Genomic DNA, 12,809 nt, shown 5'->3' with positions numbered 1-12,809 from the left:
CTGATATTCTGTTCCACTAAAAAGAGTGGTGTCTTCAATCATAATTAATTCAGCTAATTTTAATTTTTTTTCTAAAAGCCTTTAAACTTAAATAAAACCCCTCTTGCAGAAGGGTGCCAGCCTTCTCAGGAAATCCAAGACGAAGAAGACTAGATTCCCTCTCAGGAGGCCTTGCCAAGACTTTCTTTAACCTCAGGTATAAGAATACAGAACTGATGTCCCCCTTGCAATGCCAGTGCCACTCTGGAGAAGTGTGTGTGGCTCTACGGCTCTTTGTGAGAAAAATTGTTTTCTTTTTCAGAGAGAAAGGTATCTTTGGAAAAACAACTATATGAATATTTACTTCTCTCTCTCTGACACTTGGGAGATTGGTCTGGCATAATTAACAAGATTAAAGACGGATTTAGAATATATAAGATGAAAGTTAGTCTGATCCTTACAGGATTAAACTCAAAATCCTAATACTAATCCAACAATTTTTAAGATCAACCCCATATAACAGGATTAAACCAATAGGGGCTTTTGTTTTCATCCTGGAAACAATCACAGATGGCAAACCCAGGCCTAGAGTAAGTACCACCTCAGTAGTTAAACAGTGAGTGTGCTGGCTGCCCTATTTCCACAAGTTCAAAATTCCTTATGTGTAATTCCAAAATCCAAAAAAGCTTGGAAAACTGTTTCTTTCTTTCTTTCTTCTTCCTCCCTAACCCTAACTTTGTGTGGTGGTAGTGGTGGTGGTAGTGGTGGTAGTGGTGGTGGTGGTGGTGGTGGTGGTGGAGGAAGAGGAACTCATTTGGCGATAAAATGTGACCTAAGCACCAAAACTGGTGTGAATATTCAAAAACAGTTAGCTGCAAATATATGAAAGAGTGTAATTACACGGTGTTACCTTAATACAGAGCACAGTACTTCATTTCCTTTCTAAAACCCAAGATTCTACATTACAATAGGTATCTGGTCTTTTCTTAACTTTCCCAATGTATAGTTCTTCAGTTTAAAAAAGGTAACCATGACATGAATGACGACAAATCAGGAAACAAATTAAAATTGCTGACACAATAGGCAACAGCATGCCAAATAATGGAACCAGCGTGTCTAAGATGGACACGCACAGGGATAAATTAGGAGAGAGAGACCCAACTAGAACCATATATGTTGCAGATTGATAGTTACTTTTTAAAATAATTGATAGTTACATTTTATCCTCCGGTGAAGATAAAAAAAAAAATGCAATTACCATAGGATCCAGCAATTGCAGTCCTGGGCATTTATCCCAGAGAAATGCTCACATAAAAATCTATACAAAATGTTTATAGCAGCTTTATTCATAATGGGCAAAAACTTGAAAAACCCAGATGTCTTTCAATGTGTGAATGTTTAATCAAACTATGGTACATCCAAACCATAGAATATTACTAAGCAATAAAAAGGATATGTGCAACAATCAGGAGGCATCTCCAGAGAATCATGCCACATTTAGAAATAAAACCTCAAAAGGTTATATGCTGTATGATTCCATTTATATAACATTCTTGAAATGACAAAACTTCAGAAATGGAGAACTGGCTAGTGGTTGCCGTGAATTAAAGAGAAGTAGGGGCAGGTGAGAAGTGCCTGTGGCTTAAGTGGGAAACAGGAATCTTGTGGAGATGAAAATGTTCTGCATGTTGACAGCATCACTGTCAACTTCCTGCTGTGATATTGTGCTATAGTTTTACAAGATGTTACCACTGGGGGGGAAACTATTAAAGGGGGTACATGGGATCTCTCTATACTTTGTCTTACAACTGTATGCAAATCTCAATTATCTGAAAAGAAAAAATTTCATGAAAAGGAAAATCTATCTGTTGCCATAAAGAACATTATTGGGACAAATGGCAAACTGGAATGTGGGCTGCAGATGAGATAATGGTATCTATATTAAATGTCCTGGTTTTTATAACAGTGCTGTGGTTATGTAAGAGACTGCCCCTGTTTTTAGAAAATAGTATGGAAATACCATACTTTGAACTAAAGGGATGCCGATACACACACGTATACATACACACATATTTTTTCCCACATTTGCTGAATCTTTATTGCACTTTTATCACATTGTAAACTATTCCACATATTTTAAATTTACCCTCAAATGGTTCAGAAAAATTATAGAAAGAAAATCGTAAAGCAAATGTGGAAAGATAATAAAGAAGACACTGGGAGTGATGGATATATTCATTATCTTGACTGTGTCACAGGTATTCACCTATGTCAGAATCCCATCAAATACCACTTTAAATATGTACAGTGCATCTACAATTATTTCAAAATAAAGTTTAATTAAAGAAAAACTACTTAGCGCCAAAATTCAGAATAATCTGCTACATCTACCAGCAGCTTTATATTTTGATGACACCCAGAACACCAAAATGATTATGCCAAATGTTTGCAATGATCATATCATATGTTTCTTCTTATAAAATTACTGAAACATTTCATGGACTTTACAATGTATTCTTTGTGTTCACTTGACACATATTTCCCCACATCATAAGACAAAATCAGTATGCAGACACTTGCTCATAACAGCCTTTTATTTATTACTCATGTTTCTTAACTAAAGGTTGTTGTGTTGGTAAGGGCTATTAGAACTTAAGAGATATTCCTTTATTAATATGTTTGATTAGTGTTTTTTAAATAATAGCATTCTTTGAAAATTATTTTATGGTGAAAAAAATGGCTCACACCTTCCATTTGATCATCAGTTTCAGAGTTAAAATTTTTTTCTTTATTATCTCCAGAATAAGTTTTCTTCAATCACCTTAGCCAAAAACAAAATATACACATCAAGCAAAAGACACAAACACTTTTAGATAATTATTTTACCAATGGAATATTCAACATTGTATATCATGCCACTTTTTAAAAACCAGGTTATATATTACCTATAAAATTATTAAAACTCAATGGAAGGAAGAAAAGGAGGACAGGAGGGAGGGAGAGCTGGTGGAAGGGAAGGAGAAAGGGAAAGAGGAAAGACTGATTAAGACAGAAGTTCTGATTCAAATCCGTTAAGGACCAATACATACTAATATGTGTAGAATCTTTCTAGATAGTCTAAGTTAATACTATAGTGCGTGTTACTTCCCACTGAAAACAACAGAAATATTTTGGGGTCATCATTTAAAACTAAGATAACATGAATAAGATTCCTGAAAAACTGATAATCACAATCATGTTTCTTATGAAACTGTATAAAAAACAATATTATTTACCAAAAAAATAAACAGAAGCTAGGAAAGTCAATCCCTAAAGTTCTAAACTATGTGTGAGGGCAGGAAGAAATCACTTTTATTTGCTATCTCCTTCCTTTCAGTCTAGCCAGGTTGTCTCACACTCTGCCAAGCTTCAGGCTAACAATTTTAGGAATCCATTCCTACCTTCACCAAAAACAGAAGTAATTTGTGATGACGCAATGGACTGATTCAGCATCCAAATCAAGCCCACTATGTATTCCCAGCACCTACGAGAGCTCTTGGCCCACAGTAGGTTTGCACAATATATTTACTGAATAAAAGGAAAATAAATAAATAAATGAATGAATGAATGAATGAATGAATGGAATCCAAAACCTATTTATTACTACAGAGACCTGAATCCCCAATGCTGAGGTATCTTACCCAAGAATCTTATCTCTAAAATACTGCCTGGGCTATTTGCCTCAACATCAAAATTTACCTGCTAGACTAGTTTGGATCTTCAATATGTCCTGACCTTTTGATATTTACTCAGCCCGTAAGCCCACTCTGGCTCTAGCTTTCCTAAACACAGAGGCCTCACTCCAAATATATCGCCTGGATCCAGCCTGCTATTCCCACTAACTATCAGCTGCCGTACACGGAAATGTCCAATTTCACATCTGCCTCTGTGATCTTGATTCCCCATCTTCTAGTTCTACCCTCCCTGCGGTTTTAGTGGGGAAGTTATGTGACTTGGAGCATAAATTCTGTTTGTTGCTTTTCTGTATCCTACAATTTGAGTTTGCTAACAGTATCTTTTTATGATGTATCCTTTTTGACAACAGGATAAATGACTTGTTCAGAGTCACAGTGAATGACAGCACCTGGATTGCAGCCAATTTTCCAGGACTTTCTTTCTGTCCAGCCCATTAAATAGCATACCTTATATCTCAGCTGTATCAATTATGTAATCTGTTTTTCATTCTAATCAGAAGAAAACTCAGTTGATCCATATTGTAAGGACACTTTAAAGACAATCAACATTCTGCTTTTACTTTTATTAGCAGTTATTTTATGCTGAATTTACTCCCAGACTTTACATTTTTGTTTCTTCAGTTTCTTCTGGAATATCTTTTTCTTCTGTGCAATATCCTCCTCTTCTGATGTAGGAACCATGAGCTCTGTAAATTCTACACCACATCTTGGGAGTTCTGTTCACCTGGATGTGCTCAATGACCAGAGAACCTACATCTAAACCCTTAAGTTCACTCTCTGCATTTTTAATCATGTGCAGCAAAAATTCAGCACTCTTTCTGGGCCACCGACCCTGCATCCAGCCACTGTTTGGCCTGGGCACACCTACCAACCACTCCACCACTAACCGCAGAATGGCATGCATTGCTTCTGTAAAGTGACATCCTTCAGATACTTGGTGGCTTTTTGGATACACATGCCCTTGATGGCCTGGGCAGTTTCACAAGTGTTCTTAAAGTGAACACAAAAATTTGAACCTCTAGATTTGCATGATTTTGTGGGGTTTTCTGGGTTAAGTAAATAGCAAATCATTTTCAGAGATCACCTCAGGCCACTTACAGGAAGAGAAAGCATGTTCAAATTTTTAGGTACTAAATAAAGAAACATGAAAAAAAATTCAGTTCTTTAAAATCCAGATACTAATATTGTCTGGTCCAAGAGTACATATCTAATGCACACATACATTTTTACCTTGAATATAATTCATTCTTTATCCACATGCCAAACAAACTTAATCATCTTAGAGCATCCAAATATTTCCTGTGGCACCAAGTTCACTATATTTTGGCTAAGTCTGAGCAGTAGCAGATGACAGAAGAGTTAACGCATTCTTAAATCATTGGGCTTCACAGGGCCCATGCTCCTCTCAAAACTGTGTGCAAAATGTAAATATATACACTGTTCTGGGGACCTGGTCCAGCGCTTTCATTAGATACTCAATGAGGTTCAAGACCCACAATAAAGTTTAAGAACCAATAGGCCAGAAAATTAACAAAGTTATGCGGTAATTCCTTCTTTTAAGGAGCCATTCCATTCAAACACTCCTATTTTTCCCTGGTGAACAACTAATATTTCTAACTTAGGTATTTGCTCCAAGCTCACGTCCTGATCCTACCTCTGTTGAAGGTTTCCCTTTGATTAAAGGGCCTTTACATTCATTTCTAACCCTCATCTTCTTAAAAGACCCCACCCCCCTTCTCTTCCAAGTGCTAGGCCAGAGACCCAAATCCTAGGCTCACTGTAATTCTTTCAAGTCAGGAACCAACTGACGAGAAACACTCGAGCTCCCACATTCCAACTGTCTTACTGAGGGGCTGGTCCACGAAGAGAAGTCTTTGTTTATTTTTTTGTGTGTTTTTTGTTTTCTGTTAAACAGTTGTTTGAACCAATCTGGCTTTAAACCCGCAAAGGAAAACCTGGGGTCAAGAATCTATTGCCCCTTTTTGGTCATGCCTGAATTTTCCTCAAGTCAACCACATCTTTTAGTCTGAACAAGCTCTAATGACATACTTCTACTGCAGGCTTACCAATGAGAAATTCTTTTAGTCACTCAGAAAATTAGAGACTCTAAACCGGCATTTCTTAACCATTTAAAAATCCCTTGTTCTATAATATTTACTCACTTTTATCTTCTGAACCTTCCATCAGCTCAGAATACCACAGTCTTACTTTCTAAAATGTCCATAATGACTTAGAAGTTTAAATATTCTTTTCTAAACTATATAGTCTCTCTCCTCCCAACCCTGAGATTCTGATTTGTACCTCCTCCTCATTCCTGACTGAGAGCATGAGCCTAAACACACAGAATATTCTGTAAATATGGACTTTTGTGGCAAGGTCCATTCAAAAGGTTCAAAATAGTAATCTATAAACAAAATGATAAGGATCATAGAAAAGGGCTTTACAATTTTTGTGTCATAAGAGAAACAATAAAATCAAATTTAAAACAATAGGAGTTTCTGGTTACCTGAGAACTGTCATATGTGAGAATCAATAAAATAATACAGAACTATACTAAAAATATCTGGCTCACACCATGAACATCAATTATAATGCAGAATATAGGCACACAGTGTAGGAGACTTGGCTGGAGTTATACAGAACATATTCTATTCTGGATAAACGGCTAATATAAGCAGGTCTCAATTTCCTCTGAAAATAGTAGGGTAAAGATTTAGGTATTGACTTCCAGTTATTTGAACTTTTAGGATTTGTTTGGAGGCAACAAGGAATTTAATGAGCTATATTCTTTTGACCTTTTATTCAGAGATGTATAAAAACACAAAACACAGTTCAGTCCACTTACTAATACAATGAGAATGTGAAATTTAAAGAAAACAACTGGGGCTTTCAATGTATTCTGAATTGCCACTGTTATTATGATTTTAAAATCTTTTCCACATTAGAGCCAGCACCACTTCCCCTTCCCCTTGCTTTCCTTGCTTCCATTTAGTTCCTAGTTCTGAAACATTTAGTTCTGTTTCACAGGCTTACTCTTCTTGCTTACTTCATGCCAGTCGGCTTCCAAGCTCAACAGCATCCTGGGGGAGTTGGTATGTTGCTACCTCCCTTGCAAGCTATTCTACAAGGTCACTATTTTCATTTGTGTTAATTACCTGGGGAGAGACAGATGAAGAGAAACTGAACTTGGACAGTACATAAACATATTTCCAAGACCCACACTTTAAAATATAACTGGGTTTCCCTAAGTAATGTATGTTGTATAGTTCAAGGAGAGGGAAACAAAAGAAATGTGAAGGTAAGAGAAGGGATTATTTATTTATTTATTTATTTAGTTATTTAGTTTTTATTGACTTCAGAGAGGAAGGGAGAGGGAGAGAGAGATATAAACATCAGTGATGAGAAAGAATCACTGATCGGCTGCCTCCTGCAGGCCTCCTACTGGGAACTGAGCCCAGGCATGTGCCCTTGACTGGAATCGAACCCGGGACCCTTCAGTCCGCAGGCCAACGCTCTGTCCACTGAGCCAAACCAGCTAGGGCTTTTTTTTTTTTTTTTTAAATAGGAGGCTGAAAGAAAAGGCATTCTAAACAACAGTTAAGAGGAGCTTCAGATTGAGTGTGACATTAGTATGCAACAACGAAAATAAAGGGAACTGGTGGAGTCCTGCAAGCAAGGAATTATTGAGAAAAAGACTTGTCAAGATGGAAATTGGGAAAAGATGTATCACCTACAGAAAGGTCAAGATCCAAATGATCAAGTCTTAAGGATATATCAAACTAGCCTAATCTGAGCTGTTCTTGTTCAGGGGGTGCAGTGTGAGAAGACAAGGCAAAGTTTACTTTTCCTAGTCACACAGGAAGGAATACTATAAAACTCAAGCAAGAAAAAGGGAATCCAGATCCAATAAATTTTTAAAAGGCACTAGCAAAACATGGTTGAGAAAATCCTTTGTTAACTGAACTGGGGATCAGTGTTGGCCTCCGGTCCCAAGAAAAACTAGAATGCCTCCATGCACCAGAATAAAAAGACCAGGGAAAAGACTAGACAATTTAATAAGGGTAATGTTTAACCCCTGGCACACGGGTAATGAGGCATCAAATTGTTTAAAGACCATGCTGACTTGTAGGAAAGTAGCTGCTTAACATAAGGGCAGACTAAACTCTCTAATTTAGAGAATTGCATTTGCAAGCCTTCTGTATCCATAGCTGGGCAGGGCATGGGCAGGCAAAGACTGACGGCTATAAACAAGACGAGAGTTCAAATCAGTTCAACCTCTACTACCTGGTAGGTGTTCAGTACTACAGTAAAGTGCTGGAACACAGGAATTCATCCCTGACTTTAAAGAGTTTATAGGAGAAACTAGAGTGGCCAGTCCTAGACCACTTACCATTGGGTTGCTGTTAGAATTCGACGTGTTAATGACTTTAAAATATTTGGTGTAAAGTCTGGCAAATGGTAGATATTCAAAAACCAGTCGCTGCTAATCAGCATCCTTATAATTATTACCATCATCACTACAATACCTATTACTATGCTGTAGGAATAACGAATTTTAAATTCTAGCAGAAACAGCTTTAAATTGTGAAGAATTTGTTTCTAAATGGTTTGTTTCTTAATACTTTGCCATTTCTTAAAGTTTGCCATTAAGGATTTCTGTTAAAACTAGGGCAAGACCTCTCCCACTATTGATCTAGTTCCTACAACAGTCTTAGTGACACTGTTTCTGGCAAACTTTCTCAATCAGTCATGGAAATGTTGACACCAACATAGTCTCGCACCCATGTTACCACTTTTTTTACATCCTGTGAAGCTGACTTCATAGTTTGTTGCTGATATTCACAAAAGGAGAAAAGCCAGAGACTTCAGAAAAACTACTTTTATATGTCACAGATCAAAAGGGAGAAAATAGAAGGGAAAGCACAAGTTTTTTTCTTCCCTTAAGAGTAAAAAAATATATCATGGTCATCATGTCAATCCATACTTACTGATCTCCCATAATGGATTAGATGTGTTAGTAAAAGTATACAAGAACACCAATATCCCTAGCCTCCTCAGGATAAACTCTAAGAGATAATGCTATGAGGAAACTTGCCTAGCAAAGGGCAGTAGACTACAGGAATACAAACCTGTGCCTACAAAGGAATTTAATTTAGAGTAAATTTAGTTTAAAGGTTTGCAGAATATCTAACAGAAAGAAATATAAAATATTCTACCTACTGGCTAAATTTCCAGTGTGGCTTAGTTGGCTGAGCATTGTTCCATGCATCTAGAGGTCACAGGTTCAATTCCTGGCCAGGGCACATGCATGGGTTGTGGGGCTTGGGGCATGCAGGAGGCAGCCAATTAATGATTATCTCTCATCATTGATGTTTCTACATATCTCTCTCTTCCTCTCTGAGATCAATAAAGATTTTTTTTTTTTTTAAAAAGGAATTGTAGAGTACTGAGATTGAGTAATTTCTTTGAATTTACACAGCTAGATAGTGGCAGGTCTATAAAGGTGGTTAGTGCATAGTAAATACTCAAATTTTTGATGAGTTAAAAAGACAAGTACTATGGTCTGAATGTTTGTGCTCCTCCCTCTGCCCTAAATTCACATGGTGAAGCCCTAAGCCCCAGTGTGGCAGTATTGGGCAACAGGGCCTCTAAGAAGTACTTAAGGTTACATGAGGTTATAAGGGAGACCCTGATCTGATAGGATTAGTGTCCTTATAAGAAGAGACAGCAAAGATCTTTGCCCACAAGTGCACCGGTGCATTCTTGCTCTTGCTCTCTCTCCACCCACGCATGCACAAAGAGGACACGTGAGCACAGGGAGATGGAAGCAGCTTATAAGCCAAGAAGAGAGGCCTCAGAATGAAACCCACCTTGCAGGCACCTTGATCTTGGACTTCTCAGCCTCCAGACTATGTGAAAGAAATTCCTGTTGTTTAAACTACCCAGTATGTGGTCATTTGTTATAGCAGTCCCAGCAAACTAAAACAATGAGCCAAAGGTAATGGGCTTTATTCCAGTCAAGGGCACATACCTGGGTTGCAGGTTCCATCCCCAGATGTGTCTCTCTCCCACTGATGTTTCTCTCTACCTCTCTCCTCCTCCCTCCTCCCTCCCTCCCTCCCTCTTTCCCTCCCTCCCTCCCTCCCTTCCTATCTCTCTAAAAAAAAATCAACGGGAAAAATATCCTTGGGTGAGAATTAACAACAACAACAACAAAAAAAAAAAAAAAAAAAAAAAGGGAGACCCTAAATCCAATAGTTCTCAGTATTGCCACTCAGGAATATAGTTGACACCTGTCTCAGAACAACTAAGATGAGCCCAGAAAGGTTAGCAATCATAACAACTAACATATATTGAACATTTACTATGCACCAGGAGCTGTTCTGAGAGCTTTACATGGCTCAAAACAACCCTCTGAGATACTACTTTTGTTCTAATTATATAGATGAGAAAGCATAGTAATACGCCTAATGTCGTCAAGACAGAATGCAGCAGAGCCAGACCTGAAACCTAGTCAATTTGGTTCCAAAGCCTGCACCATGCAGCATTACTGCCCCAACAGTATAAACCATCACAGGCACACCGGGGACAAGTGGTCCCTAGTAAATGAGAGAGAATGGCTGGTGACAAATACAGAGGGTGCCACACACTAAATTCCTAGTTACTAAGTATTCCCTTGTTAAAGAAAAAGTAACAAGTAGAAAACCTCTGGAATGTAGCACCCATTTGATAAATACTTTCTGGACATCAATCACTATCCTGGACATTGGGGAAACAGCTATAAACAAAGCCAGACAAAAACCTCTAAAGGAGAGACAAGTAGTTTAAAAAAAAAAAAGATGTTTTTGTACTGGAAGATGGTAAGAGTTATGGAAAATTTAAAGCAGAATGACTAAAAAGAACTAGCTGAAAGGTAACATTTGAACAAAAATGTGAATGAGATAAAGAAGACAGACCTGAGGGTGTCTGGAGAAGAGCAGTACAAGTGGGGGAAACAAGTCAAACAAAGTACCTGGCAAGCGTGCGGAACAGCGGGAAGCCCAGTGTGGCTGGAGGAGAGTGAGAAAGGGGAAGAACGGGAGATGGAACCAAAGAGGTACGTGGGAGCCAGCGCAACCACAGCCTTGTCCAGAAGTCCCTGAGTGAAACACATTAGTGGGTTTTTGAGCATGATCAGAGTTATATTTTTAAAGGATCACATCTGATGCTGTGCTCAGAATAAACTGTTTGGAGTCAATGGTGGAAGTGGGGAGACCAGGTGGAGACTGTTACAATAATCCAGGCAAGAGAGGATGGTGCACTGACCCAGGACGGCAGTAGCAGAGCTAGTGAAAAGGGGTCAGCTTTGGGTTATTTTTGAAAGGCAGAGCCTAAAGGATTTGCTGATTTATAAGACTGAAGAGAGAGAGAGAAAGAAGGATCTAAGGATAACGCCAACTTTTTCTGGTCCAAGCAACAAAAAGATGTCATTATCTGAGAAGGGGAAAACTGTAGTTTTCCCCACAAGTTTGTGAGTGATTTTTCACCAACCTTTGCTCATTAATTATTCCTAACCATGTTTTTAAAATGACTAAATAATAAAATAAATGACATGCTCACTTAGAAGAATGATGCAAAAGTGAAATAAATTCTCGCTAACACATCATCCTTCAGTTTTCCTATTGCATTGTACAAAGTACTGTGTCTCCTTTCAAGAAGGCAATAAAAAAGACTGGAGACACTGTCGTTATAGTTTGCTTAGTTTTCATTGAATACAGTTAGGAATTCAGTTTTTCACTGCCCACCCATAATGACAAGAAAAGAAAAACTAACATGGGAAAATGTTCCACAACTATTAGGTGAATTGAAAATGAATACAAACATGGATAGCAGCACTCTAAATTCTAATGGTGATGGTGAAATTTTCTTTTATTTTTGGATGATTTTTATTCACTATCGTTTAAATTTTTATTGAATTTATTGGGGTCACACTGGTTAACAAAATTACACAGGTTTCAGGTGCACAACTCTACAATTCACCATCTGTACACTGTATTATGTGTTTACCACCCCCAGGTCAAGCTTCCACTGATGATGGTGAAATTTGATATGTAAGCGAAATTTTGAGACTTCTTTAAGATATTATATCCTAACATAGGATATAATCTTAACCAAAGTCAAGAATCAATATTGCACAATATATTTCTAAGAACAAAACGTATTATGGTAGTTTGATTCCGTTCAACAGAAAGTATTTCTTCATGCAGTATATTTTTTTATTGTTGAAACTATTACAGATGTCTCCAATGTCCCCCCATTTTGCCCACCTCCACCCAGTCTTCATGCAGTATTTTGCAAGAACTGGGATCATTCAGTTTCGCTAAAAGGACATGTGACAGTATTCTTTCATCTCTTACAATGTGAGAAAGTTTACATTTCATAAGTGGCCCAGTGCTGAAGGTAAGTATATATATAAAGGTAAAGGAAAGAAACAGATAATTTAAAAATTTTTAAAATTCTTTGATCATTCCAAAATGTTTATAAATCTAAAAATAAAAATGTTTTGTAGTTATGGAGCAAAGAAGACATCCATTCTCTCTTCAACAAAATTATGTACTGTCAATAGTTAAAAAAAATACTTTAAATACTATGATTAGAGTACATAAGAGATCCAGACGTATAAGAAGCTAGAACCTATTAGAGATGTATTTGGAATCTGGAATCAGAATTTACAAAATGCATATGTTCTAGGCTGATGCATGACAGCTCATAAGCAATTAAATTACATTCGAAGAAGGTTGCCTTTTGAGGTATATATGCTTTCAAAACCAGGAAAATAGGAAATAAAAAATTTGGACACGGCCCCAGTGAGGTTGGGACGGCCCTGGTGAGGTTGAAACGCCCCCGGTGAGGTCGGGACAGCCCAGTGAGGCCGGAAACGGCCCCGGTGAGGTTGGGATGGCCCCGGTGAGGTCGAGACGGCCCTGGTGAGGCCAAAACGGCCCGGTGAGGCGGGGACGGCCCCAGTGAGGTTGAAACGGATAATAAAGACCAATATAAACTGATGAACAAAAATAGATGCAGAGGCAGAGCAGCATTGAACAGACTGTCAAACTA

At 37.9% G+C, this 12,809-nt stretch overlaps 1 protein-coding gene across 21 annotated transcripts in view; it reads right to left on the bottom strand.

Moving 5' to 3' along the window:
* RBFOX2 (RNA binding protein, fox-1 homolog (C. elegans) 2) overlaps positions 1 to 12,809 on the bottom strand; it is a 197,094-nt gene that overhangs the window by 106,063 nt on the left and 78,222 nt on the right. For 15 of the 21 annotated variants that reach the window (XR_001359995.1, XM_014530821.1, XM_014530823.1 and 12 more), the window contains exon 1: positions 10,726 to 10,899. The exons of the other annotated variants lie outside the window; for them this stretch is intronic. Coding sequence is in view for 14 of the 15 variants with exons in the window: in XM_014530821.1 (XP_014386307.1) it covers positions 10,726 to 10,884 (159 nt within the window). In the remaining variant the exon portion in view is untranslated. Of the gene's footprint in view, positions 1 to 10,725; positions 10,900 to 12,809 lie in introns of those variants that run through there. 21 annotated transcript variants of the gene reach the window in all.

Source organism: Myotis brandtii, unplaced genomic scaffold (assembly GCF_000412655.1).
Source record: "Myotis brandtii unplaced genomic scaffold, ASM41265v1 scaffold78, whole genome shotgun sequence".
Lineage (NCBI taxonomy): Eukaryota > Metazoa > Chordata > Mammalia > Chiroptera > Vespertilionidae > Myotis > Myotis brandtii.
Note: the sequence above shows the minus strand (reverse complement) of the source record. Positions and strands in the feature narration are given on the sequence as shown.